This window comes from Staurois parvus, unplaced genomic scaffold, assembly GCF_062004578.1.
Source record: "Staurois parvus isolate SC_StPar_1 unplaced genomic scaffold, SC_StPar_1.0 ptg002299l, whole genome shotgun sequence".
In the NCBI taxonomy this organism is placed as follows: domain Eukaryota; kingdom Metazoa; phylum Chordata; class Amphibia; order Anura; family Ranidae; genus Staurois; species Staurois parvus.
Genome location: NW_028320095.1, coordinates 3,055 through 30,006, shown reverse-complemented (window position 1 = coordinate 30,006; position 26,952 = coordinate 3,055). Strand labels below are relative to the sequence as shown.

The window sequence follows — 26,952 nt, the reverse complement described above, 5'->3', positions numbered from 1 at the left end:
CCGTGGTAATTTGGACGGTCGTATCTGCGTGAATGGAAGACAGGAGGTAAACATCCCGTTTGTCCTTCCACTTCACTGCGAGCAATTCTTCATTTCTCAAGCAGGCTTTTTCCCCCTTTTTAAGACGGGTATTTACAAGCCGTTGGGGGAAGCCTCGGCGATTAGATCGCACAGTGCCACATGTGCAAATTCCCAAATTGAACAAATGTCTAAATAGTGGCACGCTTGAATAAAAATTGTCCACGTATAAGTGGTACCCCATATGGAAATAGGATGACGCCAAGTCCCAAACTATCTTGCCACTGCTTCCCATGTAGTCTGGGCATCCGGGGGGCTCCAAGTAACTATCTTTTCCCTCGTAAATCCGAAACTTACATGTATAGCCTGTTGCCCTCTCACAGGTCTTATACATCTTGATCCCATATCTGGCACGCTTGCTGGGGAGATATTGTTTGATTACAAGGCGGCCAGAATATTGAATGAGGGACTCATCGATGCAGATGTTTTTCTGGGGAGTATACACATCTGCAAATTTTTGGTTAAAGTGATTTACGAGGGGCCGAATTTTGTGGAGCCGGTCAAATTCAGGGTCACCCTGAGGACGACTGAGTGAGTTGTCGTAGAAGTGCATAAAACGCCTTATCGTCTCATATCTATGCCTGGCCATGGCAGCAGAGAACACGGACATGTGAACAAGAGGGTCGGTGGACCAATACAACCGCAATTGATTTTTATCATTAATGCCCATGTTGAGGGTTAGGCCCAAAAAAACTTTAAATTCGGAAACCGTAATGGGTTTCCATGCGAATGGTCTGGCAAGGTTTGAATTTGGGTTGGCGGCGATAAATTGGCGTGCATATAAATTGCTTTGATCCACAATCAATGCATAAAGATCTTCTGTGAAAAACAGCTCAAAAAAATTAAGGGGAGTATTTAAATTTGCTGTTTCCACCTGAATTCCGGGTTGGGCAGTGAATGGGGGAAGTACGGGTGCTGCAGAATTTGTGGGCTGCCAATCGGGATTTGCAAGCACATCCGGAAGGACACTAGGGGCTCTACGGGCCTGTCTGCGAATTCTTGGTGGCCGCGGGACACTACTTGTGCTCGCCACCGCACCAGCTTGTACTGCACTTATGGGACTCGCCACGTCACCAAGTGATACTGCAGTGCTGGTATGCCTACGACCAGGACGTACTAGGCCGCTGGTGCTCGCCAGTTCACCAAAAGATACTGCGGCACTAGTACTGGCACTCTGCTGCATATGAGAGTCATCATGCATTTGTACCACCTCAGCAACCTGTGAATGGGATCGGGTACGCCTGACCTTAGCAGGGACCACTTCCTCGTCGTCTGAGCTAGCTGTCAGGGTGCCGCTGCTGTCTATAGGTTCGTATTCTGAGCCTGGTTCTGCCAGTGAGTTTTCCCCTTCGCTCTCACTTGACATGCTCAGAATCCTATAGGCCTCTTCACTAGAGTACCTTTGCTTAGACATTTTGGCCACTAAATTTACAGGTACCTAGTGCGACTCACGGGAAAAAGAGCACCTGGCTGTCAGGGACTGCTTGAACCGCTACAAAAAATTTACCGACAAGTGCTAACAGATATCAGGCCTGATTCTGTGAACACTGCGGTTTTGTGTGTAATATGTATCAAGTGACAGTTATCTACTGACACTGCACTTGCCGGGGGAGAAGGGGGGGCGTAGGGGCTAAACGCAGGTGCTGGCAGGTGTTGGGGCTGATCCCGCTAACACTGCGTTTTTGGGGATACTAAAGTAATGTGAATGCTGGTATAGCGCTGATCTGATCAAAGATATTGATCCAATCAGACACTATACTAGCAATGAAGGTTTAGCGTGCAAGTAAGCGTGTTCCTGGCAATCAAGGGGTCAAATGTGATTATTTGTGTACTAGCGGGCAAACTGGTGCTATCTGGGAGGGGCGCTAAAACTATCGGAAGTCACCAGTACCAAGTCACCAGTACCAATACAGTGATCAGTAAAAATCTGTTCACTGTAATCAATGACACTGGTGACAGGGCAGTGAAGGGGTTAACTGGGGGGGGGGGGCGATCAAGGGGTTAAATGGGATTACTGATGTACTGGCGGGTAAACTGGCGCTATCTGGGAGGGGCGCTAACACTATTGGAAGTCGCCAGCGACACTGATACAGTGATCAGTAAAAATTGGTTCACTGATCAGTGACACTGGTGACAGGGCAGTGAAGGGGTCAACTCAGGGGGGGGGGGGCGCGATCAAGGGGTTAGACGGGACTACTGGTGTATTAGCGGGCAATCTGGCGCTATCTGGGAGGGGCGCTAACACTAACGGAAGTCGCCTGCGACACTGATACAGTGATCAGTAAAAATTGGTTCACTGATCAGTGACACTGGTGACAGGGCAGTGAAGGGGTCAACTCAGGGAGGGGGGGGGGCGATCAAGGGGTTAGACGGGACTACTGGTGTATTAACGGGCAATCTGGCGCTATCTGGGAGGGGCGCTAACACTAACGGAAGTCGCCAGCGACACTGATACAGTGATCAGTAAAAATTGGTTCACTGATCAGTGACACTGGTGAGAGGGCAGTGAAGGGGTCAACTCAGGGGGGGGGGGGGCGATCAAGGGGTTAGACGGGACTACTGGTGTATTAGTGGGCAATCTGGCGCTATATGGGAGGGGCACTAACACTATCGGAAGTCGCCAGCGACACTGATACAGTGATCAGTAAAAATCGCTTCACTGATCAGTGACACTGGTGACAGGGCAGTTAAGGGGTTAACTGGGGGGGTGGGGGGGAATTAAGGGGTTAAATGGCTTTATTGGTGTACTGGGGGGCAAACTGGCGCTATCTGGGAGGGGCGCTAGCACTATTGGAAGTCGCCAGCGACACTGATACAGTGATCAATAAAAATCGCTTCACTGATCAGTGACACTGGTGACAGGGCAGTGAAGGGTTAACTGGGGGGGGGCAATCAGGGGGTTAAATGTGTCCTAGACTGTGTTCTAACTGTCAGTGTGCTGTTTTACTCACGTTTAAATGTCTCTTCTTCTCTGTCTGGAACGGAATGTGTCCAGGCAGAGAAGAATGACATCATATCCTGCCCTGTGTAAATATCAACACAGGACAGGATAGGACAGGGACCGATCATCCGATTTCAGCCAGAAATCACTGGCTGAAATCTAATGATTGATCCCTCCTGGATCGAATCGGATCACCCGCGGGTCGGCGGGAGCGCGCGCGCGCGCCCCCTGCCGGCGAAAGTGTCGGGAGCGCGGAACCCGTTTTTAAACGTGGTTTTGCGCTCCACTGCCGCCCTGCACACGTATATACACAGTGGCAGGGCGGCAAGCGGTTAAATAGATTTATTCAACTGAAACAATAACATCCCAGCATATGTGATTTGCTTAAACATCCATGTTTGTTAACTAATTTGACTAAACAAAATATATATATTTTAAGAAACTTAGACTGTCAGCCCCTCCCTCCTCACACTGTCAGCCCCTCCCTCCTCACACTGTCAGCCCCTCCTCCTCACACTTCGTTTCACTTTCTTCTTGTGCAGATCTATTCCACTCCAAACAATCAGAAAAATATTGTTTCTATTCTATTCACTGAACTTCTTGAACCTTAGCAGTGAAGGGGTTGATTCTGTATTCATAGGTTTGTAGAAGTTAGGATGAAGGTCTTTTTCTTAACTCTGTTCATGTTATAAAATTTTTGCTGTGAAGAAGAGGCATGTGATCTCCGCTGAGTCAAATTCAGTTTTGAGAACTGCAAAAGTAAACCGAGCATCTGTGATAATATCTTGTAGGCAGAGAAACTGCCCAATAATCTTACAAAAACCTCTGGAAGAGCATGACATTGTGAATGGATTCATGGAATTTATTTACCAAAAAAATTAAACATATACAGCCTTATTCTACATAATTAAAAAACGAATCTTTATTTCATGATGGAATAACATTTGGATGGTAATATATTTTCCTCAAAAAGCATTTTATTTAAAAAAATCCGATTTAAATAAAAAAAATCCGATTTAAATAAAAAAAATCCAATTTTTTTTTTTTTTTTTTTTTTAAAAAATCATTGATTTTTATCCACCCTGCCTCTGGAGGAGGACAACTTTGTAGAGACATTTTATTTCTACTGTCTAAGCACTAGTTCACATCTGGGAGATTTGAAGTGCTTTTCTAGAGGCACTTCAGCAAGGGTTCCCTTTGTATCCTATGGTGCCCGTTCACGCCTGAGTGTGAACGGGCACCATCGGATACAAAGGGAACCCTTGTGTTGACTGAAGCTTGTTGCTTGAAAAAGTACATGAGCTTCGTTGGGGAAGAGCCATGCATTTTAGTCTTTATAGACCAGCCTTTCTCAATCTTTTTATCATGGGAGAACCCATTAAATAATTTTTCAGTCTCAGGGAACTAAATTTAATTGGGGGTCAGTGGGAAGAATGCACTAGTTACAGTGATGGTTAGGGTCATGGAACCCTTACAGACAGCTAAAAAAAAAGATAATTGGTGTCATGCTGTTACTTCTGTCAAGTGGTGTGGACTCAAAACTATCCAGATGGGAGGTCAATCAGCCTCAGCTCAAATTAACCCCTAGCAACCTCTGGAGGAACGTTAGGGTTCCATGAAACCCTGGGTGAGAATGGCTTCTATAGATAATGAGTCAGCCTGGAAACGCCCAAGCATTTGAGCACCTTCTTGCCTCTCCTTCTCTTAGTAACTAACGTTCCATTCGCTAATGCAAAAACCCTAAAGCCTGAAAAGAAAACTGTACAATCACACAAACAAAAAAACAGTCCATATCGCTTGAAGAGCTCAAGCTCAAATCTTAACTTTGCCTAAGAATCAGTGTCCAGCACCACAATTCTTTTTTTTTTCCTCTCTTTTCGCAAAGTTTTTGTAACTGTGTATCTACAACCATGTGCCTGTAAACCTGGGCAGCCAACTGCAACACATTTATCATAGATGAAGACGATTTTCACTGATTCACAAGTAGTGGTCAGGGTCAGGTTTTATTCTGTCAATACTCAAAGTCCTTGTTAGGGATCCGGGTATGACCAGAAATGTGTGGACTGACACAGGGAAGTAGCAGGCTTCAGGAACACAGGCGTAGTCAGGGCTGGAGAGGTGGAATGGTCAGGCGGGCCATAAGGTACAGTCAGGCACCGCCCGGCGGGATCTCTAGTGACCCACAGAACAGGATTCCTCAGGGCACGGAGTCTAAGCCCCAGTCTGCCTTTTCACCAGAGCCCCTGATGGTGGGGATGGACTTGGCGCAGGACTGAGACCAGGTCGCGGCCCATGAGTGCACCCAACTGTGGTAGAGGGGTCCGCCGAGGGTATGTAACGGGGGAAAGCCTGATGTGAAGGGGCTGGCAGGTTTGGACAGTAGTGGCTGGATCCGTGCGGGATGGATGGATCGTCTGGGTAGCGTCAGGCGTAGTCAGGCAGGCCAGGTCAGCAACGTGCAGGCAGTGAGGTACCGGAGGAGCAGGCAGAGAATAGTCAGGGTCACAAGCCGGGTTCAGTAACTCACGGGCAGCACGGTACAGAGGATCAGGCAGAAGGATGGTCAGGCAAGCAGGGTCAGCAGATAGGCAGGAACACAGGATACCAGGTACAGGGGCTCATGGGAAACATACACCAAGGCCCTGATCACAGGCCTGGTCATTCCTTAAATACACCTCCTGCAATCAGCCCCAGGTGTTGGCTGACTGCAGGAGTGAGCTTCTGGCTGCTGAGAGCACCCGCTGGTCAGCCCTGGTACTGCAGCCCACACGGCAGGTGAGTCCCACCACCAGTGCTGAGTCCATTCCTGACAGTCCTCTAGCTCTGTTGGAAAGGTGAGAAGCTTAGCATTTTGATGCCAAAAAATCAAAACTGTTGTTGGCTCTACCGGGTTTCCAGGCTGTGGGCCTACTCCAAAAGCTACCTACACATGGGTGCACTGGCCCATCAGCATCAAATCTCAGTGTTTTTTACCATTCTGGTGGCACATGTGCAACATCTATTCAAAATCTATCACACGCCGAAATACTCACTTAGGGCCATATGTGTTCAGGGCCGTATGCCCCAAACAGAACACTGTACACCCCAAATTAAACTCTGTTCCTTAATGCTTAGGGTCCTAAATGCTGGGTACATTGTCCAGCTGCTGCATATTTCAGCCTGCCATAAGCTGAAAACTCTAGGATTTGACACTGATGGGCATGAGGCCAAACTCACTCCCGAAAAAGATGAAGCCCTCTAAAACAATCCAAAGTTCTCACTTAAAGTGGATCTGTTAGGATAGAAATATTGGAGCTGCCATTGCTGATTAGGTTTGATAAGCTGAAGACTTTGGAGCAGGGCTGTCTTAATGCACGGGTACCACTGGGCACTGCCCAGGGGCCCCAAGTGCATGGGGGCCCGATGGTAATCTTGCCTTATATCCTGCTTGTTACCTGTCCCGGATTTGCCAGGACAGTCACACTTTTTACTAAGCTGTCCCGTGATGGTCCGGGCAGCCTCCCAAAACCTGTACTGTGCCCTCATGATTCCAGTATTGTGCCCTCCTGACTCCCCCTGTAATGTGTCCTTCTGCCCCCCGCCCCCTGTACTTTTCCCTCTGTCCCCGATTTTTCCAGGACAGTCACGCTTTTTACTAAGCTAAGCTGTCCTATGATGGTCCGGGCAGCCTCCCAAAACCTGTACTGTGCTTTCGTGATTCCAGTATTGTGTCCTCCTGACTCCCCCTGTAATGTGTCCTTCTGCCCCCCCGTACTTTGCCATCTGTCCCCGATTTTCCTGGACAGTCACGCTTTTTACTAAGCTGTTCCGTGATGGTCCAGGAAGCCTCTCAGAACCTGTAATGTGCCCTTGTGATCCCAGTATTGTGCCCTCCTGACTCCCCCCTGTACTGTAGCCCCCCCCCATACTTTGCCTATTGTGTTGATTAGTCTTTTATTTATGGTATGTTTTCTTATTGTTTAAATTAAATTTTATTGAAAGTGCTAATAAATATATGTTGAATTCTATCAAATATTTACACTTTAACTCTTGAGAGCAGGTGCATTATTCGGGACAGGCTGGTAGGGGCCCCAGTGCATTACATTGCCCAGGGGCCCATGCTGCTATGAAGATGGCCCTGCTTTGGAGCCGTCACCCTCATCCGCTACCAAAGTTTTACCTCTTGGCTTTACTACCTATGGAGGCATTGACTCATAGGACTGTAGTATAGAATTTTATGCTTTCTTTATACTGCTTGGCAGAATTCGTAGATGCTGTGTAAGTAATTATATGAGACAAGATCACTGAGGGCTGGGAGGGGGGGAGAGCACACGGCCGAGGTAGCTGCGCACAGGCTCTGCGTAACGTGGATTGGAGAAGGAGGGGGGGATTGGAAAATGTAGGGAAGTACGCACAGAGGTCATTAAGCAGATCGTCCCAACCGTGACAAGATCATCTGGCAGTCATGCCGCAGGTTCTGGAATCTGGCTGCGAGTTCATTGTGCTGGAAACTCGGCCGCAGCTGAACGCTGAGCCCCCAGAATTATATAATCCTCTGACAGATCAGCTCTGTCTCCTTCTGCCTCGCCTGCGCTGAACCCAACTGCCCTCCCCTCGCCGGTACCCCAGGCACTGCCAGCAGAAGTGGGGCTCACTCTAATCTGCAGCCGCTGCTCACATGCTGTTGTCTGCTCCACTGCATCTAAAGGGAAAAGTCCAGACAAATGTACCCAATTTTATAACAACCCATAGGAATAGCTGATGACTTGGTGTACTTTGTATGTACTGTGTGGCATAAAATCTAAAAGGTGCCCCGTCCGGTTGTGGTTTACCATGATGCTTGTGACACCATTGAGCCCTTCAGGAACACATTATCCATTTCAGGCAGTGTTGTCTGAGCCAAAACTAGCCACACCCATATGAAATCATTATGGCAGCTGCTAGGGTTTTACTGCTTTACACCAGTGGTCTCCAAATTGAAGGCCCTTTGCTGACCTTTATCCAGCCCTTGGGGCATTGTTCTTCACACTGATACAAGGCCCCAGTCCCTCCACTGGGGCACTATTCAATCCTCTGACACCAACGATGGAGCACTATTCAATCCACTGACTCCAACGATGGCACACTTTTCAATTCACTGACACCAATGATGGGGCACTATTCCTTCCTTGGGCACCTGCAATGGTGCATAATTCCTCCCACTGATACCAATGATGGGGCACTATTCAATCCACTGACACAAACAATGAGGCACTATTCTTTCTCCTGACACCAATGATGGGGCACTATTCAATTCACTGACACCAACAATGGGGCACTATTCCTTCCACTGATACCAACAACTGGACACTATTCCTCCCATGGGCACCAATAATGGTGCATAATTCCTCCTACTGATACCAATGATGGGGCACTATTCAATCCACTGACTCCAACAATGAGGCACTGTTCTTCCCACTGACACCAACGATGGCACACAATACAGTTCACTGACACCAATGATGGGGCACTATTCCTTCCACTGATACCAACAATTGGACACTATTCTTCCCATGGGCACCAGCGATGGTGCATAATTCCTCCTGATACCAATGATGGGGCACTATTCATTCCACTGACACCAATGATAAGGCACTATTCTTACCACTGACACCAGTGATGGGGCACTATTCCTTCCACTGACACCAGTGATGGGGCACTGTTCAATTCACTGACACCAACGTTGGGGTACTATTCCTTCCACTTATACCAACAATGGGACACTATTCCTCCCATGGGCACCAGTGGTGGTGCATAATTCCTCCTACTGATACCAATGATGGGGCACTATTCAATCCACTGACACCAACGATGAGGCACTATTCTTTCTCCTGACACCAACAATGGGGTCCTATTAAATTCACTGTTACCAACGATGGGGCACTATTCCTTCCATTGATACCAACAATAGGGACACTATTCCTCCCATGGGCACCAGCGATGGTGCATAATTCCTCCTACTGATATCAATGATGGGGCACTATTCAATCCACTGACACCAACAATAAGGCACTATTCTCCCCACTGACACCAACAATGGGGCACTATTCCTTCCACTGATACTAACGATGGGGCACTATGACTTCCTTGGGCACCAGTGATGGTGCATAATTCCTCCTACTGATGCAAACGATGGGGCACTATTCAATCCACTGACACCAATGATGAGGCACTAATCCTTCCACTGACACCAATGATGGGGCACTATTCCTTCCACTGACACCAATGATGGGGCACTATTCCTTCCATTGATACTAACGATGGGGCACTATTCCTTCCTTGGGCACCAGCAATGGTGCATAATTCCTCCTACTGATCCCAATGATGGGGACCATTCCCTCTCCTACTGACCACATGCACTATGTATTGTTTTTTACTCTCACTGACCACCAAGCCTGAGACATTGTCTTCTCCATCTCATGTCGGGGCATTTGCTACTCCCACTGGTTACAGTCCAGTCCCCCATATAGTCATACCTGTCAAATTCCTCCCCTCAATGTTTCAAGGGATGTGATGCAATAGGCACTTGCCAACATATGTTTGGGTGTCAAGCAGCAGGTTCCGCCCCCCCTTCTTGGTCCTCTTTAGCTGGCTGCCTTTTCCGGATGCAGGCAGGCTGCTGCAAGGATGCGCTGGAACAACCCCCATGGGCCGCCCACGTGCTGCTTTTGAGCCAATCCTTCAGCCTCCTGGTAGATGTGATGTAAGTTATATAAATCAAAAAAGTGCAGCGCTAGAAAACACACTATAGATGTTTAGATAATTAAATGAATAAACAGTTCATATGGTGATTTCAAGTGACATCAGGTGCTCTCATATAGTTGTATTCTTCTGGTGGTAAGGTGCTGTGAGATAAAGTGCAGAAAGAATGCACACTCACCAGAACGCACAGTAAAATGAGCGTTTTATGTATATATATTTTTCTCCTGAGGTCATCTGCTGATCAAGGTGTTCTCTGGGATCCGATATCCTTCCTTCAAAGGTCCTCGATTTGTATCAAGGTGGTCCAGTATACCCCTCAGATAGTAGCCTATGGACTGCTCTGTGGTAATAGGAAAAACTCCTTCTCCAGTGGTCAGGTGGATGGCTGTGGATTGATACTCCCCAAGGGAGTCAAAGCAGAGACATCTCCATAGTGTAGTAAATTGATACTTTATTGGGGCAAAACGAGGGTATATATAGTATAAAATATATGTGCAAGCAATTTCATGGACTAACCGTCCAGTGTTAAAGATGGCCGCCGGATCTCCACGATGCTTCGGCGGCGTGACGTCACGGCGTTGCTGGCTCCTCCTACGCGTTTCGTGCGCACGCACGTCGCCTGGGGGGGTTTGCCAATCTTGTGATGTGATGTAAGTATTCCAAGTGGCTGCAAAGGGGCAGGGCCAAAATAATAAAATAGATGGAAAAAATATAACAAATTCCAGAAATTCTGCTTTGGGAGGGAGTGTTGCTGGAAAAGTTCCCTTTAAAGCGGTTGTAAAGTGTCTATGCATTCTATGCATGAAGGTAAATAATTTTTTGTGTGCAGCAGCCCCTCTCTAATACTTACCTGAGTCCCCCCCCCCTCCCCTAGGATATCCATGAGAGCAACGGCTCTCAGGGTACTCTTCCTTTTCATTGGCTGAGACAGCAGCAGGAGCCATTGGCTCCCACTACTGTAAATCACAGCCAGTGAGCCAATGAGGAGACAGCAGGGGGCGGGGCCGAGCCACGCTACTGTGTGAATGTAGAAAGAAAAATGTCACCAGCACATCAAAAAATCCTCAAAAGCCTCCGAAGCTTTATTTAGTGGCCACTTTAGTGACTTGCCTGACAAAGGGACCCTGCGTGGCTCCGAAACGTTGCCACTGTTGATATTATGTGACCACTAAATAGAGCTTTGGACCCTTTTGAGGATTCCTTGGTGTGCCGGCAGGGGCGGACTGACAACGCATGGGGCCCCCGGGCAATAGGGGATCATGGGGCCCCTGTGTCCTTGCCCAAACTCAAAAATGACTATGAAAAAGGTACCAGGGGCATCTCATGGGGCCCCCTACTGACCCCGGGCCCTCGGGCAGTGCCCGAGTTTCCAAATGGTCAGTCCGCCCCTGTGTGCCGGTGGCATTCTTCTTTCTGGATTGTTTGTGGTTCCCAGCCCGGTGTCACTGCAGCACCCAAATACCATTTACAGCCACTTGCAGGAATGTGTATGTTGGGAAAACTAGATTTTGAAGTGTGTGAATGGACACACAGAACAGCAGCTAGGGAGCGAGCCTGCTTGAGTGCCCCCATAGCAATCTGCTTACTATGGGGGCACTCAACATCAGTCCCTACCAATATGGAAGAGAAATCTATTTCCAATATATTTAGAAAAAAAAATTATACATGCAACATATATTTACAATATATTGGCCGACACGAATATATTTTAACATGTATTCCAAAAATGTAAATTAAAATATATTTTCCATATATATATTCCAAATATATTTAAAAATATATTTTCTTAAATATATTTTCCAGATATTTTTGAAATCTAAAAAAAAATGCATTTAAACATAGATTTTTAAATATACTTGTAAATGCATTCCAAATTACACTTTGAAATATATTTCAGCATGTGTTCTGAATACATTTTTAATAATATATTCACAAATATATTGATGTATATTTTTGAAATATAATGAACACGGCCAAAATTGTAGTATTTGAAATATATGCCAATATATTTGGGAAGAATATATTAAGAATGTATTTTTAAAATATATTTTCTTCCATGTGGGTAACCCTCAAGAGGTGTACAATCTAAGGTCCCTAACTCACATTCATACATACACATATTAGGGACAATTTAGACAGGAGCCAATTAACCTACCAGCATGTCTTTGGAGTGTGGGAGGAAAGCTGAGTACCCGGAGGAAACCTATGCAGGCACAGGGAGAACATACAGGCAGGTGGTGCCGTGGTTGGGATTAGAACCAACAACCCTAGTACTGTCAGGTGGAAATGCAAACCATTTAGCCCCTGTGCTGCCCACAGAAGATGAACTGGTTGGCTGCTAATGTTGATTCTTCCTCTCACTCCAGCCCAGGGCATGCAAGAGGCTGATCCCATATGGAAGAAAAATATATTTGAAATATATTTTAAAAATATACAATTTTGCCCATATTCAATATATATATGTATATATATATATACACACATACATACATACACATACTGTATGTTGAAATGCGTTGTTATTACAAAATATATGAAAAATATTTTTAAAAATAAATTTTCAAATATACTGTATGTCTTTAAAAATACAAATCTACATTTTTGGAATGCATTTACAAATATATGTAAAAATATATGTTAAAATAACTTTTATACCTTAAAAAAAATATGAAGAATATATTTGAAAAAAATATATATTTTTAAAAATATTCTTCAGATATTTTTTAATATATAAAAAAGTAATTTCATCATATATTTTTACATATATTTGTAAATGCATTCCAAAAATGTAGATTTGTATTTTTAAAGACATACAGTATATTTATATTGTAAAGCGCTGAGCAAACTGTTGGTGCTATAAAAATCTTGTATTATAATAATAATATTAATAATAATATTTGAAAATTTATTTTTAAAAATATTTTTCATATATTTTGTAATAAAAACACATTTCAACATACAGTAATTAATATTAATATATATATATATATATATATACATATGTATTTATTAAAATATATTGAATATGGCCAAAATTGTAGTATGTCAAACATATGTCAATATATTTGGGAAGAATATTTTTAAAATATATTTCAAATATATTTTTCTTCCATGTGGGATATCAGATCAAATGCAGGTACATGCACTTGCTTTCATTACAAAAAGACATTTAATGATTTATTAATCATTACAATGCTGCATTTGTGTATTTTCTATCTGCTTCGAATTTTGACTAAATCAGTCCATCTAACTGCTTTTGAACACAGGGGGTGCTGAATGCTGTGAGCAGGGGGGGGGGGGGGGGTTCAGTGATCCGTGTCAGGTTCAGCTTGTCCTTCCTGATCCTTTGAAACTGTATCTGGGGTGCACAGCTGAAGGGAGCAGATTACTAAATAACCTGTCAGTGATAGTTATGTGCCACTAATCACCCCCCCCCATCCATCCTCGCAGTGTCAGGACTGGGGTCTGGGTTTGTTAGGCAGTGTGGACATTAGAGGTGGATGGAGTGATTTTGCAGTCTCCACAATTCTGAGAGTGAATACTCTCAAATTTGCTTGCATGTTTGATTATGTATGTACTACCACTTTAATTTGTATAATTTTTTTTTTTTTTAGCTTTATTCACTGCTTAGTTTCCATATACTGCACTGATGATGACCAAACAGCCTGAAACAGCTGTAAGCAGTATGGAATAAATGGTTCTGTAACATTAGGCACTTTACACCAAGAATCACCACATGGAAGAGAAATATATTTCCAATATATTTAGAAAAAAAATGATATACAGTTGCAAGAAAAAGTATGTGAACCCCTTGGGATTACGTGGAGTTTTGCATGAATTGGGCATAAAATGTGCTCTGAACGTCATCTAAGTCACAACAATAGAAGAACACAGTCTGCTGAACATAATACTACACAAACATTAGATGTTGCCATGGTTTAATTGCACATAACATGTAAACATTCACAGTGCAGGGAGGAAAAAGTATGTGAACCTTTGGACTTAATAACTGGTTGACCCTCCTTTGGCAGCAATAACCTCAACCAAACGTTTCCTGTAGTTGCAGATCAGACCTGCACAACGATCTGGAGTAATTTTGGACCACTCCTCTTCACAAAACTGTTTCAGTGTAGCAATATTCTTGGGATTTCTGGTGTGAATCGCTCTCTTAAGGTCAAGCCACAGCATTTCAATCGGGTTGAGGTCAGGACTCTGACTGGGCCACTCCAGAAGGCGTATTCTGTGCTGTTGCAGCCATTGTTTTGTTGAATTACTTGTATGCTTTGGGTCATTGTCCTGTTGCATCACCCATCCTCTGCGGAGCTTCAGTTGGCGGACAGATGGTCGTACGTTTTCCTGAAAAATGTCTTGATAAACTCTGGAATTCATTTTCCCATCAATGACAACAATCTGTCCAGGCCCTGAGGCAGCAAAGCAGCCCCAAACCATGATGCTCCCTCCGCCATGTTTCACAGTGGGGATGAGGTTTTGATGTTGGTGTGCTGGGCCTTTTTTTCTCCACACATAGTGTTGTGTGTTCTTCCAAACAACTCAATCTTGGTTTCATCTGTCCACAGTATATTTTGCCAGTAGTGCTGTGGAACATCCAGGTGCTCTTTTGCAAACTTCAAACGTGCTGCAATATTCTTTTTGGACAGCAATGGCTTCCCCCGTGGTGTCCTCCCATGTACTCCATTCTTGTTTCATGTTTTCCGTATTGTAGATGTGTCAACAAAAATGTTAGCATGTGCCAGAGATTTCTGTAGGTCTTTAGCTGACACTCTGGGATTCTTCTTTACCTCATGCAGCATTCTGCGCTGTGCTCTTGCAGTCATTTTTACAGGACGACCACGCCTAGGGAGAGTAGCAACAGTGCTAAACTTTCTCCATTTGTAGACAGTCTGTCTTACCATGGACACATGAACATCAAGGCTTTTGGAGGTACCTTTGTAACCCTTTCCAGCTTCATGCAAGTCAACAATTCTTGATCGTAGGTCTTTTGAGAGCTCTTTTCTGCGAGGCATGGTTCACATCAGACAGTGCTTCTTGAAACCAGTAAACCCAAAACAGGTGTGTGTTTTTTAAGGGCAGGACAGCTGTCAGCAACACATCCAATATCATCACACTGATTGGAGTCAAGGTTGGCTCACTCCTGGCTCCAATTAGCTCTGGGAGAAGTCATTAAGCTAGGGGCTCACATACTTTTTCCTCCCTGCACTGTGAATGTTTACATGTTATGTGCAATTAAACCATGGCAACATCTAATGTTTGTGTAGTATAATGTTCAGCAGACTGTGTTCTTCTATTGTTGTGACTTAGATGACGTTCAGAGCACATTTTATGCCCAATTCATGCAAAACTCCACGTAATCCCAAGGGGTTCACATACTTTTTCTTGCAACTGTAAGTGACATATATTTACAATATATTGGCCTATGCTAATATATTTTAACATGTATTCTAAAAAATGTAAATTTAAATATATTTTCTAAAGGCATATATTGAAAAATATATATATATTTTTAAATATATCCTTCAGATTTTTTCAACATATAAAAAAAGTCATTTTAACATCTATTTTTACATATATTTGTAAATGCATTCCAAAAAAATGTAGATTAAATGTATTTTCAAAGACATATCTTTGAAAATGTGTTTTTAAAAATATTTTTTGTATATTTTTTAATATATAAAAAACGCATTTCAACATACGGTATATATATTGAAATATATTTCTGAAATAGATTGAATACGGCCAAAAGTGTAGTATTTCAAATAGATGTCAATATATTTGGGAAGAATATTTTAAAAATATATTTAAAATATATTTTTCTTCCGCGTGGGTTCATTGGCTGTTTGAGGCATAAAGCAATGATTTGTCGCAAAAAAAATCCTCTGATTTTTGGTATACGTGATGATATGAGTCATGTGAATACCTTCTATATTGTGCTGTGAAATAAAAAATATGAATTAAAAAAGGTACTTTGGTAACCCTTAGAAGCCATTTGAAGCCAATTGCACCCTTAAAAACCACCATCATTTTACCTTCCATGACGATTCCAATTCATTTCACCAAAATGAAAAAAATTTTGTTGGTTTTTGTCGAACTTTCGGGAAACTCAATTTTGCTCATCCCTAACACCATGCAGTACAGAGACAAAAAAATATATCTTCCCAAAGATGACTCCAAGCTTCTAAACCTCAAGAACAAAATACCATAAGGGCCCATTCACACTTTGGCAATGAGTTGGGATCAAGCAACCCACTTATTTTGGATGGGCTGCCAACACACAACAATGCAGCCAAATGTGGACATGCGCCATTTTCTCTGAAGCATCTAACCAAAATTCATATAGGCAATATGTGGTGTGGTGCCACGTGGGTATATTATTCATCGCAGTAGTAGGGTTTGTGTTAACGGGTCTTGGGTTTTTGTTGATGGCATCAGTCTGAGACGCTTCCGAGATCCTGCAAATTGACCTGCATTTGGTCTCCTTCTGGCCTGTATTACAACCTGCTTTAGATGGGCGATAGACTTGCATGGGCATGCATAACCCGTTTGGACCAAACAAATGACTGCCAACACAGGCCCGTAGTGCGTTGTGGTGCCATGTAAAATGCATGCAAATATGCTCATTACTGCAAAATTGTGAATAGGACCTAAAGGAGATTAGTGGACTTTTATACCTTTTTGTTGCTAGAGATGGTTCCACAACAAGCAGTTTCAGGTTGCCTGGTGGGGACAGGGGTGGACTGACAACTCATGGGGCCCCCGGGCAATAGGGGATCATGGGGCCCCTGTGTCCTTGCCCAAACTCAAAAAAGCCTATGAAAAAGGTAGCAGGGGCATCTCATGGGGCCCCCTACTGACCCCGGGCCCTTGGGCAGTGCCAGAGTTTCCAAATGGTCAGTCCGCCCCTGTGTGGGGAGCACACTCTGGCGGGGATCACATGCTGATCTCTCCTCCACGCAGCGAACCTGGAAAAGAGCTCTGCTCGGAGCCCTTTATGTTCTCTGCTTAACCCCTCAGTACAGACCCCCCCCCCCTTTTCCCAGTACAGACACCCGCAGTACCAGGGTGGATTTGATTTAAATCAAACTGATTTAAATCACTAGTCAGTAAGGCTTGATTTAAATCCTAGTTTTCTACATAAAGACTAATTCTTGCTGGTATAACTTTAATATACAAGTAGATGAAGATTTTTAGAATAACAACTTTTCATATTAGTTTTTTTATCCCCAGTTTAATAGGTTAATCATTCATATTTGGACAACTTTTCTGTTGTACTTAGGAAGGAGAAAAATAATCATTACCTTAATAATAACAATTTAAATAGATTTATTCAACTGAAACAATAACATTCCAGCATATGTGATTTGCTTAAACATCCATGTTTGTTCACTAATTTGGCTAAACAATATATATATATTTTAAGAAACTTAGACTGTCAGCCCCTCCCTCCTCACACTTAGTTTCACTTTCTTCTTGTGCAGATCTATTCCACTCCAAACAATCAGAAAAATATTGTTTCTATTCTATTCACTGAACTTCTTGAAACTTAGCAGTGAAGGGGTTGATTCTGTATTCATAGGTTTGTAGAAGTTAGGATGAAGGTCTTTATCTTAACTCTGTTCATGTTATAACATTTTTGCTGTGAAGAAGAGGCATGTGATCTCCGCTGAGTCAAATTCAGTTTTGAGAACTGCAAAAGTAAACCAATCATCTGTGATAATATCTTGTAGGCAGAGAAACTGCCCAATAATCTTACAAACACCTCTGGAAGAGCATGACATTGTGAATGGATTCATGGAATTTATTTACCAAAAACATTATATACAGCCTTATTCTACATAATTAAAAAAGTAATCTTTATTTCATGATGGAATAACCTTTGGATGGTAATATATTTTCCTCAAAAAGCATTTTATTAAAAAAAATCCAATTTAAATAAAAAAAATCAGATTTTTTTTATTTTTTAAAAAAAAATCATTGATTTTTATCCACCCTGCTCAGTACAGACTACTCTCCCCCCAGTATACACATCCTCAGTAAAGATCTCCACCCCCCTTCCCAGTACAGATACACCCCAGTGCAGACCTTCTCAGTACAGACACCTCCCAATACAGACACTCCACTACAGACCCCTTCAATACGGAGTACTCCCCCCGCCAGTACATACACCTCCAGTACAGATCTCTCCCCCAATACTGACACCCCCAGTGCAGACCTTCTCGGTACAGCCCCCCTTCCCCCCAATACTGACACCTCCCAGTACAAACATCCCCACTACAGACCCCTCAGTACAGACTACCCCCCTCCGCCAGTACATACACCCCAGTACAGTTCTCCCGCCCCCCCAGTACAGACACCCCCAGTGCAGACATTCTCAGTACAGCAACCCTTCAACCAATACAGACATATACCAGTACAAACACCCCCATTACAGACCCCCTCAGTACAGACTACTCTCCCCCCCAGTACAGACGTCCTCAGTAAAGATCTCCTCCCCCCTTCCCAGTACAGACACCCCCAGTGCAGACCTTCTCAGACCAGACCCTGCCCCCAATACAGACACCTCCCAGTACAAACACCCCCACTACAGACCCCCCAGTACAGACTACTCCCCCCCCCAATTACAGGCAACCCCAGTACAGATCTCCCCCCCCCCCCAGTACAGACACCTCCTGTGCAGACCTTCTCAGAACAGACTCTCCCCCCCAATAAAAATACCTCCCAGTACAGACACCCCCAGTACAGACCCCCTCAGTACAGACTACTCCCCCCACCAATTTCAGACACCCCCAGTGCATATCTCCTCCTCCCAGTACAGACACGCCCAGTGCAGACCTTCTCAGAACAGACCCTCTCCCCAATACAGACACCTCCCAGTACAGACACCCCCACTACAGACCACCTTAGTACAGACTACTGCCCCCCAATTACAGGCATACCTAGTACAGATCTCTACTCCCCCCATTCCCTAATACAGACACCTCCAGTGCAGACCTTCTCAGACCAGACCCTGCCCTCAATACAGACACCTCCCAGTACAAACACCCCCACTACAAACCCCCCCAGTACAGACTACTCCCCCCCCAATTACAGGCACCCCCGTACAGATTCCCCCCCCCCCCCAGTACAGACACCTCCTGCGCAGACCTTCTCAGAACAGACCCTCCCCCCAATACAAATACCTCCCAGTACAGACCCCCTCAGTGCAGACTACATCCCCCACCAATTTCAGATACCCCCAGTGCAGATCTCCTCCTCCCAGTACAGACACCCCCAGTGCAGATCTCCTCCTCCCAGTACAGACACCCCCAGTGCAGATCTCTCCCTCCCAGTACAGACACGCCCAGTGCAGACCTTCTCAGAACAGACCCTCCCATTACAGACACCCCCACTACAGACCACCTTAGTACAGACTACTTCCCCCCAATTACAGGCATGCCTAGTACAGATCTCCCCCCCTTCCCCCATTCCCTAAGTACAGAGACCCCCAGTGCAGACCTTCTCAGACCAGACCCTGTCCCCAATACAGACACCTCCCAGTACAAACACCCCCATTACAGACCCCCCAGTACAGACTACTCCCCCCCAATTACAGGCACCCCCAGTACAAATTCCCCCTCCCCCCCAGTACAGACACCCCTAGTGCAGACCTTCTCAGAACAGATCCTCCCCCAATACAGACACCTCCCAATACAAACACCTCCACTACAGACCCGCCCAGTACAGTCTACTCCCCACCAATTTCAAACACCACCAGTACAGATCTCCTCCTCCCCCCAGTACAGACACACGCAGACCTTGTACAGACCTGGGAAAATCAGCACAGGGGTGGAGTCAACCCCTCATAATGAGCACAGCAGGGTGTACAGACCTGGAAACTCAGCATAGGGATGGTGGGAACCCCTCATAATGGGCACAGCACGTGTACAGACCCCATAACCCAGCACAGGGATGGTGGAAACCCCTCCATAATGGGCACAGCGGGTGTACACACCTGGGAACTTAGCACAGGCAAGGTGGGAACCCCTCATAATGGGCCACAGCAGGTGTACAGACCTGGGAACCAAGCACGGGGATGGTGGGAAACCCCTCATAATGGCACACAGGTCTCCCCAAAAAGGTCTTTGAGAAATAGAGGAAACTGTCAGATGGTTTACCTCTCCAGCATCTACCAAAACACTGAAATATTAGATTGGGATGGACTGACCTTTAAGTAGAGAGGAGGTAAAGGTGGTAGAGTCTGGCCAGCACCAACACAGCTGATCTCTCAGTCACTTCCCGATCAGGACACACAGCTCTGGGTCAACAGGAAAGAATTAAAATAGTTAGGATTTGCTGAATAATAATATCCAACCTATTAATGTCAGCTGGTCCCTAAAAGCGGCTCGGATCATTTCCGTCTGCTGGGAGAAGCGTGACATGCGAGCTCGCTGAGCCACACACATTGCTCCGGAAGAAGGTGCTCATGAATGGAAGCTGAGACGAGGCAGGACTTCACAAGAACTGGGTGTCCATCCAGGACTGCCAGCTCTGCACTTCTGGGGCACAGACACCGGCTATTGCACCTTCTGATTTATAGAGGTCGGGATCATACATTCAGAGGATTTATTATACTTTCCAGCAAACGTTGCAGAGGATGAATATGAGCCATGAATGTGGGGGGCAAATGTGCGGGGAGAGTATGGATGGTAATGCCAAAAAGTGCTGATCGCCATGGGAATAAGTGGAAAATTCCCCAATTTGTCTAGTCCAAAGGGGCACATTTTGTAAAAATCATTTTCCCTTTAAATGCTGCAAATGTTAAATATACCTGATTATAGTTTTAGCTGCAGAGAATTCTGATCTAGTGGCTAACGAAACCAAATGATGCAGCGCTACCCTAATAATAAAATAATACAATATGGCAAAAACAAAGTGACATAAATATATATATGTGACAAAAAAATCAGTGGATTGATCCTCTCCGGGGATCTCAATATAAAGTGACATAAATATATATACGTGCCAATAAATCAGTGGATTGATCCTCTCTGGGATATCAATATAAAGTGACATAAATATATATACGTGCCAATAAATCAGTGGATTGATCCTCTCTGGGGATATCAATATAAAGTGACATAAATATATATATGTGACAATAAATCAGTGGATTGATCCTCTCTGGGATCTCAATATAAAGTGACATAAAATATATATATGTGTCAATAAATCAGTGGATTGATCCTCTCTGGGGATCTCAATATAAAGTGACATAAATATATATACGTGACAATAAATCAGTGGATTGATCCTCTCTGGGATCTCAATATAAAGTGACATAAAATATATATACGTGCCAATAAATCAGTGGATTGATCCTGTCTGGGGATCTCAATATAAAGTGACTTTAAAATATATTATACGTGTCAATAAATCAGTGGATTGATCCTCTCTGGGGATCTCAATATAAAGTGACAAATATATATACGTGTCAATAAATCAGTGGATTGATCCTCTCTGGGGATCTCAATATAAAGTGACATAAAATCTATATATACGTGTCAATAAATCAGTGGATTGATCCTGTCTGGGGATCTCAATATAAAGTGACATAAAATATATATACGTGCCAAGAAATCAGTGGATTGATCCTCTCTAGGATCTCAATATAAAGTGACATAAAATATATATACGTGCCAATAAATCGGTGGATTGATCCTGTCTGGGGATCTCAATATAAAGTGACATAAAATATATATACGTGACAATAAATCAGTGGATTGATCCTCTCTGGGAATCTCAATATAAAGTGACATAAAATATATATACGTGCCAATAAATCAGTGGATTGATCCTCTCTGGGATCTCAATATAAAGTGACATAAAATATATATATGTGACAATAAATCAGTGGATTGATCCTCTCTGGGATCTCAATATAAAGTGACATAAAATATATATATGTGTCAATAAATCAGTGGATTGATCCTCTCTGGGGATCTCAATATAAAGTGACATAAAATATATATACGTGACAATAAATCAGTGGATTGATCCCCTCTGGGGATCTCAATATAAAGTGACATTAAAATATATATACGTGTCAATAAATCAGTGGATTGATCCTCTCTGGGGATCTCAATATAAAGTGACAAATATATATACGTGTCAATAAATCAGTGGATTGATCCTCTCTGGGGATCTCAATATAAAGTGACATAAAATATATATACGTGCCAAGAAATCAGTGGATTGATCCTGTCTGGGGATCTCAATATAAAGTGACATAAAATATATATATGTGTCAATAAATCAGTGGATTGATCCTCTCTGGGGATCTCAATATAAAGTGACATAAAATATATATACGTGACAATAAATCAGTGGATTGATCCTCTCTGGGGATCTCAATATAAAGTGACATAAAATATATATACGTGACAATAAATCAGTGGATTGATCCCCTCTGGGGATCTCAATATAAAGTGACATTAAAATATATATACGTGTCAATAAATCAGTGGATTGATCCTCTCTGGGGATCTCAATATAAAGTGACAAATATATATACGTGTCAATAAATCAGTGGATTGATCCTCTCTGGGGATCTCAATATAAAGTGACATAAAATATATATACGTGCCAATAAATCAGTGGATTGATCCTGTCTGGGGATCTCAATATAAAGTGACATAAAATATATATATGTGTCAATAAATCAGTGGATTGATCCTCTCTGGGGATCTCAATATAAAGTGACATAAAATATATATACGTGACAATAAATCAGTGGATTGATCCTCTCTGGGGATCTCAATATAAAGTGACATAAAATATATATACGTGCCAATAAATCAGTGGATTGATCCTCTCTGGGGATCTCAATATAAAGTGACATTAAAATATATATACGTGTCAATAAATCAGTGGATTGATCCTCTCTGGGGATCTCAATATAAAGTGACAAATATATATACGTGTCAATAAATCAGTGGATTGATCCTCTCTGGGGATCTCAATATAAAGTGACATAAAATATATATATGTGCCAATAAATCAGTGGATTGATCCTGTCTGGGGATCTCAATATAAAGTGACATAAAATATATATACGTGTCAATAAATCAGTGGATTGATCCTCTCTGGGAATCTCAATATAAAGTGACATAAAATATATATACGTGCCAATAAATCAGTGGATTGATCCTCTCTGGGATCTCAATATAAAGTGACATAAAATATATATACTGTACGTGCCAATAAATCAGTGGATTGATCCTCTCTGGGATCTCAATATAAAGTGATGTAAATATATATACGTGCCAATAAATCAGTGGATTGATCCTGTCTGGGGATCTCAATATAAAGTGACGTAAATATATATACGTGCCAATAAATCAGTGGATCGATCCTCTCCGGGGATCTCAATATAAAGTGACATAAAATATATATACGTGCCAATAAATCAGTGGATTGATCCTCTCTGGGATCTCAATATAAAGTGATGTAAATATATATATGTGCCAATAAATCAGTGGATTGATCCTGTCTGGGGATCTCAATATAAAGTGACGTAAATATATATACGTGCCAATAAATCAGTGGATCGATCCTCTCCGGGGATCTCAATATAAAGTGACATAAAATATATATACGTGCCAATAAATCAGTGGATTGATCCTGTCTGGGGATCTCAATATAAAGTGACATAAAATATATATACGTGTCAATAAATCAGTGGATTGATCCTCTCCGGGGATCTCAATATAAAGTGACATAAAATATATATACGTGCCAATAAATCAGTGGATTGATCCTGTCTGGGGATCTCAATATAAAGTGACATAAAATATATATACGTGCCAATAAATCAGTGGATCGATCCTCTCCGGGGATCTCAATATAAAGTGACATAAAATATATATACGTGCCAATAAATCAGTGGATTGATCCTCTCTGGAGATCTCAATATAAAGTGACATAAATATATATACGTGTCAATAAATCAGTGGATTGATCCTCTCTGGGATCTCAATATAAAGTGACATAAATGTATATACGTGACAATAAATCAGTGGATTGATCCTCTCTGGGGATCTCAATATAAAGTGACATAAAATATATATACGTGCCAATAAATCAGTGGATTGATCCTCTCTGGGATCTCAAGTGAAAAAGTGATCACACCTGGTATAAAAAAAAACAGGAACCAATACCCCCACTGTCCAAAATAGGATCATACACAAAATAAAATAAAACACAAATAAGCGTGAATCCCTAAATAGGGATCAATAAATTAATGCAAATGATGGTGAAAAGCTTTTCAAAAGACCTCATGCTAAAGGTGTACTTGCATGGGAACTCATTGGGTGCAGCAAGATGGCATCCGCGCCGGAAGTACGTCACCACGCTCGCGTCCTACGTATTACGTCACGCCATCACATGACTTTTTCAAGGTGCCTTGAATCCCACATTTAGGGATCCATTTTATGTCACTATTTACTTTTTGGTTTAATTTAGCCATTATTTGTCACGATCTGCGTAATATTGTTGATCCCTGTTAGGGGTTCACGTTCTCATTTTCACCATCATTTGCATGAATTTATTGATCCCTATTTAGGGATTCACGCTTATTTGTGTTTTATTTCATTTTGTGTATGATCCTATTTTGGACAGTGGGGGTATTGGTTCCTGGTTTTTTATACCAGGTGTGATCACTTTTTCACTTGAGATCCCAGAGAGGATCAATCCACTGATTTATTGGCACGTATATATATTTATGTCACTTTATATTGAGATCCCAGAGAGGATCAATCCACTGATTTATTGGCATATATATATATATTTACATCACTTTATATTGAGATCCCAGAGAGGATCAATCCACTGATTTCTTGTCGTATATATATTTACGTCACTTTATATTGAGATCCCAGACAGGATCAATCCACTGATTTATTGGCACGTATATATATTTTATGTCACTTTATATTGAGATCCCCAGACAGGATCAATCCACTGATTTATTGGCACGTATATATATTTTATGTCACTTTATATTGAGATCCCAGAGAGGATCAATCCACTGATTTTTTTGTCACATATATATATTTGTCACTTTGTTTGTTTTTGCCATATTGTATTATTTTATTATTAGGGTAGCGCTGCATCATTTTGGTTTCGTTAGTTTTTATTTCCACGTGGTATATGGTTAGGTGCTAGCAGCTCCCACTTACCTAATTTATCACGTAATAGTAGCGCAGGAGATCTTCATTAGTTTTGCTGATCTAGTGGCTGTTGGCATTTGGGCTGTCTGCTAAAACAATTCAAAATCCTTCAAGCAGATATAGAAGACACAAATGAACGAACTAATGATTAAATATATTTCTTTTACCACTTCTCGCCCCTAGGACATACCCATACATCCTCGGGAACAAGTGGTGCAGCTGCAGCCATGGTCCTAGTATCGATTATTACAGCCTGTAGGCAGGTGTAGTTAGCTACTTTGCCACTAGGTGGCTCAATAGCAAAATAGTGTCTGGTACAGCAGGTAGTGACACCAGGTGTTAGGACCCTTTGAGGCTTAGTTCACGCCTATGCAGGTTTGCGTTTGATCCGTTTCTGCGGTGCGTTTTGTGTTGCGTTTTGCATTTTGATGTGTTTTTGCGACATTTTTTATGCGTTTTGTGTTTTTTTTGTTGCGCAAACGCAAGTGCAAAAACGCAACTCATGCTTTTCTGCAGCGTTTCCATTGAAGTCTACAGAACCAAAAATGCAACTTTTTGCATTAAAAAAAGTCCTGGAGCCTGGGTCACACTGATGCGGTGTGGAATTTGTACCGGTTTCTGTGCGATTGCCGCACCGAATTATGATCGAATCCCATTCATACAAAGCACTGCAGGCGTGTATTGTAAGTTAATGACACCCCGAAACACAAACACCCATGCAATCCGATTCTAGTGCGGACTAAAAAAGGGTCCTGCACTTTTTTGTTGCCGATGTGGTGCGGTTTGAGCCATACAAAATATACTGCTCAAATCGCACCGCAGAGAGATCGCATGTGATTAGCACAGGCATGCGATGTGCCACACTGCATCAGTGTGAACCCAGGCTGAACCTTTCCAAAAAACACACCAGATGAAAACGTGGAGATGTGAACGGGTCCCATAGGAAACCATGTTTAATGGACTGTAGTGCGTTTCTGCAAAACGCGGCTGAAAACGCTTAGGTGTGAACCTGGGGTTACAGTGGATTGCAAAAGGCTGATATCAAGTCAAATTCAGGTATTTACATTACCTGGATTGCAAGATTCGGATACCAAGTCAAATTCTAGTACTTTGCTTTTAAAATATATACTATTATTATTATTACTATTATTTTATTATTATTGTTATATTATTATTATTATTATTATTACTATTAATATTATTATTATTGTTGTTATATTATTATTATTAATAATAATAATGTTGTTGTTATTATATTATTATTGTTATAATACGAATAATAAGAATTATTATTATTATTAGTAATGTTGTTATTATATTATTATTATTATTATTCAGCTCTGCTTAAAAAAAAAATAATTTCACTTTTTTTTTTTCTTTCATATAACCACTATAATCCATCGAGTAACTATAACTCTCGCTGTCTTTCAGGTACTTTGAGTTCTATGAAGGTCCTTTAGATTTCAATTCTACGAAGTGCCTGGAGCTGAGACAGGACATCATGAATGTGAAGGTTCTCTCTATGTGAGTTGGCCATCATGCTGACTTTCCTGTTTCCTCTTAACTTGCTTTGGGTTTGTCTATTAATTAATAAACAATCATTAAAATCACTGATGCCAATCTATGGCCAAGATTTGTAACCCCAAAACCTCCCTCCGCTCTCTAGAAAACCCCTTTTTTTATGAATGTTGACCCTATCTACAGAAAACCCTCAACATCTGATGACATCATCGCCCTCCTTTTTAAGTGGAACTAAATTCCCGCATGGAAGAAAAATATATTTTAAATATATGTTAAAAATATTCTTCCCAAATATACTGACATATATTTGAAATACTACAATTTTGGCCGTATTCAATATATATATATATATATATATATTGTATGTTGAAATGCTTTTTTTTATTTATTACAAAATATATGTAAAATATTTTAAAAAATACGTTTTCAAATATACTGTATGTCTTTAAAACTACATTTAATCTACATTTT

At 42.3% G+C, this 26,952-nt stretch overlaps 1 protein-coding gene across 1 annotated transcript in view; it reads left to right on the top strand.

The window, feature by feature from the left end:
• The window catches only part of LOC149431289 (alpha-2,8-sialyltransferase 8E-like), an 85,742-nt gene extending 59,248 nt beyond the window's left edge, over positions 1-26,494 (top strand). Inside the window, exon 3 of the mRNA XM_089665700.1 lies at positions 26,392-26,494. Coding sequence (XP_089521826.1) covers positions 26,392-26,488 — 97 coding nt within the window. The 3' untranslated portion in view covers positions 26,489-26,494. The remainder of the gene's footprint in view (positions 1-26,391) is intronic.
• Positions 26,495-26,952: the final 458 nt, after the last annotated feature.